General features: G+C 36.5%; 1 protein-coding gene across 1 annotated transcript in view; it reads left to right on the top strand.

Moving 5' to 3' along the window:
• RAB11FIP2 (RAB11 family interacting protein 2 (class I)) overlaps window positions 1–4855 on the top strand; it is a 43605-nt gene that overhangs the window by 14675 nt on the left and 24075 nt on the right. The window contains exon 3 of the mRNA XM_015419357.1: window positions 1561–1633. Within this exon, the coding sequence (XP_015274843.1) occupies window positions 1561–1633 (73 nt within the window). The remainder of the gene's footprint in view (window positions 1–1560; window positions 1634–4855) is intronic.

Raw genomic sequence — 4855 nt, 5'->3', positions numbered from 1 at the left:
CACTCAATCTCTCATTTAAGACCAAAGTGAATTTGAAGTAGTTGCCAGATTACTAATGTCTAGTCATTTTTTGCCATTTATTAAAGCCCAAATATAATAGAAAATTTGAAATTATGTGGGGAAATTCTAAAAATTTTGGGAAAAAACAAAATATATTCAATATTGACTTTAAACAAATCTGAACTTACTTCCTTACGTTATAAATGTAAAATGAATTATGTATAGCTTCATAACATTGCATTGGTGGGGTATAGTTATGCAAGTTTTAAGTATCCACTCTGTCAAAGAAGTTACAAATATATTGTGTTAAAGCAAGAGCAGCAAGTTGCTGTACCTTATGATACCTATACATGCTTTATTTCTTGTCATTTGGGAAAATTGTCCCCATTAGAAATAGATTGCATTGAATTTTTAGTAAAAGAAATGTTTGTATCATCTGAACATTTTTTAAAAAAACTTGCATTCATATCCAGAAACAGTATACACCATAACTAACAATCTAAAGTCTGGCTCACTCCTAACAGTTGGCATTGTTATATACTGTCTATAAACCTGAGAAACTTTATAATACTTATATCTTCAATAATACATCACATATACACACACAGTGTGTCATTGAAACTGTGGACAAAATTACCCCTACTGTGTCACTTTAAAATAATTGTTTAAAATACTATCGTGAAGTTTCTTTTTCTAATCAGAAAACTTTCTGAAAGATTAGTTAGCTTCCAGTTCTGAGGTTTTATTTTTATTTTTGTAAACTTCAAAGAAATTAAAATTGCCATTGATAGAAACAATGCATGCATGTATTTATTTCTTGATTTGGTGCGTATATTTATGAAACTAGACTGGTTTCTTGCACATGCCATGAAAGATGAAAGAACCTGAAGGAGGCAAGATGAGTAGATGGCTGTATGTGACCTTAGGATGCATGTAAATTACCTTAAATCGTTACTATATTGATAGCTAGCATTTTGAGGGAGTAAAGGGAAAGTAAAACAAAATTTTAAAATCATATCTTAGAAGCATTCTACTCACTACTCTCAAAGGAATTTTTTTTCCTGTAAGTGCTGTTTTTAGTTTTTCACATTGTTTCTGTTTTTCAGTTGAAAGAAAAATTGAAAATAAAGTCCTCAGAGGAAAAATACTATTCTGCCTTCCCCACTCCAACTTTCCCTTTGCTTTTTCCCATACCTGTAACTGTCTTTAGAGTTACTTTGAAAGAGATTCAGATAACATTATACAGTATCTTACAAATCTTACAAGAGTGCTTTAGGCACAGATATGGACTTTCCTACACATAGCATGGACCATGATCCAGCTGAAGGTTAGAATATAAATCCCATTGATTCAGCAATTGAGAGTTGAGCACATACTTAATTAACTTGCATTTAAATTGATGGGATTAGGATATGCTTAACTTTCACCAGGTCGTGCCTATATTAGGAATTCTTTAAGTAAACCAGTTATCTGTTGGAATAAAGATTAATTGCAAAAGCTTCTAAAAGCAAAGTTATGAATTTCTTTTTATAACCAACGTATTTGTTGCAAATCATCAAGGTACTTTTGATTTTGATCCGACTAATCCCTTTACAAGCAGCTTCAAGCCGACAAATACGCTGTCATCTTCTAGGTAAGGTTTTCTATTTAGATATTATGTCTTACCGTCACTATTTTTATAACATTAAGCCATTAAGTCTTCAAGCACAAATATGTTGTGCTTTAATTAGGGCCATAGACTTTTGAAATAGTTCTTTGTATTTTTTTAAGTATTATTTTGCCCCAGATGGCTCCTGGTATGCTGTAAAGGAGCTAGCTCAGCTGTTGTGTAGGAAGCTCTATCCTCTACTTCCCCCACTAACAAACAGCCTTGCACTTCTAACATGAAAAGCCATTTCTAACCTTAACTGATTGGTTGGAAGAATTCTGTAAGCGACGAAGGTATGTTTCCTCCGTAAGCAAAAACTCACATGCCATCACTTGCCCCAGCGCCCCTACCTATACCTTGTGGCTAATAGCCACTGATGGACCTCTGCTCCATATGCTTATCTAATTCCCTTTTGAAGCCGTCCATGCTTGTAGCCGCCACCACTTCCTGTGGCAGTGAATTCCATGTGTTAAATCACTCTTTGGGTGAAGAAGTACTTCCTTTTATCCATTCTAACCCGACTGCTCAGCAGTTTCATGGAGTGCCCACGAGTTCTTGTATTGTGAGAAAGGGAGAAAAGTACCTCTTTCTCTACCTCCTCTATCCCATGCATAATCTTATAAACCTCGATCATGTCACCCCTCAGTCGTCGTTTCTCCAAACTAAAGAGCCCTAAGCGCTTTAACCTTTCCTCATAGGGAAAGTGTTCCAACCCTTTTATCATTCGAGTTGCCCTTTTCTGCACTTTTTCCAAAGCTATAATATCCTTTTTAAGGTGTGGTGACCAGAACTGCACACAGTATTCCAAATGAGGTCGCACCATCGATTTATATAGGGGCATTATGTTATTGGCTGATCTGTTTTCAATACCCTTCCTTTTTGCTAGAACTTGGGCGGTAACTAAGGCGTGGTTTGGGATCTTCTTCTTGTAGCATAACTGTAAGCAGCCTTGCATGGCCTTCAACTTTATTCAAAATTAGATTAATCACATGTTTCTGTCACCTCACTGCAAACAACAACAACAACAACCTAAACAATTACAGGCAATTAGTTGATGGAGTCCTTATCTGAATTTATTGGCTCTTACTGGCATGAAAAAGGAGAGTCTCTGGAAAAGGTTTTTCATTTTGTAACTGACAAGAATGTGATCAGTGTTTAACTGTCCATGTTCTGAGGGTTTTTAAAATACAAAGTAGAACTCATGCTATGGGAAAATGTGCTATAAGTCAGAGGCTCTAATCTAATCGTCAGGGGAGCACTTTCTAGTTACCATTGGTGACCAGACAGGCACCCAGTTAGTCTATATTATGCCCTAATACCCCAGTTCTTCTTTAGAAGTGATTAAATATGTGTTTTAAATCCTAATATACCGCTGTGGAAGTTTATTTTTACAGACTGTTTGGTTTCTTTTGTCAGTCAAACTGAATTCATTCATTACCAGAAGCTCTTACGGAGTTAATATGTAGATGTTTGACTGGACAGTCCCATACAATGAACATACCTAAGGACAAATGTCAATTTAAATATAAAATTCCTGCATAAAGTAACCAGATCTACATGCAACGTTCTATAAAAAGATGTTTGTTTTTTTAATCTACACTACAGTAGGCTAATACACTGATGTGAAAATTTCTCAATTTACAGCATTTGACAGGTGCTAAAAGAAAAGCATCTTTAATTTTAATGTGTTGTTAGGCCCTCTTTAGAGGGATTGTGCAAGTTATTAACAAGGTCCTCTGAGACAGGAGACGGGTAATTAACAAGACCTATAGAAAGAGAGTTTGGGTAATTAACAAGCTCTTAGGCACTGGACACAGGGTAACAAATAGTCCAGTAGTTAAAGGCGACAGGTTGTTACTAGCATGATCAAATGCCAGATTTGAGAATGTGAATAGATAGGTGTCTCAGTGAGGTGTCTAATTAGTATTGTTGTTATATATGAACTCCTTAGATTACATTTCTGTAATAGAACAGTCATGATAATAGCAATGCATACATTCCTTAGTTCCTTTATATGACTGAAATTTCATTTAAAAATCATAGTGGCCTTTGCAAAGATCATGAGGGAGAAAAGAGAAAAAAATTAAAATGATATATTAAGAAAATAGAATTTTAATTAGATGAGTTATGTTTGGCCGAGATGTATGGGTGCATAGTAATGTGTTTCCTGATAACAGTTAAGCTGTTGAATGTACCCTTTATCTGTTAATCATGATAAATCTGAGTGTCTGGAACCTAAATGCAGCATCAAGCTTCATATTCCACATGACCATTACTTTCTAAACTTGAGGAGAGGATGGCATCCTGACACTTGGTTTCCCCATAATCCCTAGAAGCATGGAGTAGACTGAAAGTTCCATCTCTGATGTGAGAGAATGGCTACTGTGACATCTTCCAAAGGGAAACTCCACAACAACATTCCCTGGCTCTCTCTTTCTGATTTCTGTGTAGAAAACCTGGTGCTCATATTACCAGACCAGTAGGCCTGGCTAGAACAGTTTGTAGCCAGGAGAATGGAAACAAAGAACGGAAGGTCATCAGGCTTGTTGGAAGCACTCTACAGACTCTCTAAAACCATCTTCTGCCTTCATTTGATGACCAGCAATGCAGAGAGACAACCAGCCATTCAAACCCCTGAGCATTTGACCTCTCCAGGCCAAATTCTGACTCACTAAAGTAGTATACATAGGGCCTTGTGTAATTCTCCTTGTCTAATTCTCTCTCCGCTACATATTATAGATCTAGATAAGACAACTCTGTCATCAAGTTGAAGAATTCAGTTGTTGGGTCAGAAAGAGAGGACAAGGACAATTTCTTACAAGGATTTTTTCCAGAAATGTGTGCCATAAGAATCCAACAGTTATAGGCTCTTAAAGCACATGAACCCAAGGGAAATTAGGAGGACCCAAAAGGGGTCAAGAAGTCATTCCCAGGTTTAGGAAGCTGGGATAATATGTTTCTTCTCCCAGACTTCCTTTCAGGAAATAAAGGAGAAATGGTTCAGAGGTTCCACCTGCACCATGCCAAGAACCCCCCCCCCACACACACACATAGCACCTGCTGACTTATTTAATTACAAAATGCATACTTGGCCTTGTGCTCTCATGAGGGACACCAAGGTAACTAACACACACAATAAAACACACATAATAAAAATGTATCATTTAATCAATTAAGAACAAGCAAAAATTTGCATACAGAAACATA

This window comes from Gekko japonicus, unplaced genomic scaffold, assembly GCF_001447785.1.
Source record: "Gekko japonicus isolate JY-2015 unplaced genomic scaffold, Gekko_japonicus_V1.1 scaffold338, whole genome shotgun sequence".
NCBI classification, from domain to species: Eukaryota; Metazoa; Chordata; class Lepidosauria; order Squamata; family Gekkonidae; genus Gekko; species Gekko japonicus.
The sequence above is the reverse complement of the archived record's forward strand: the minus strand, read 5'-3'. Positions and strand labels throughout refer to the sequence as shown.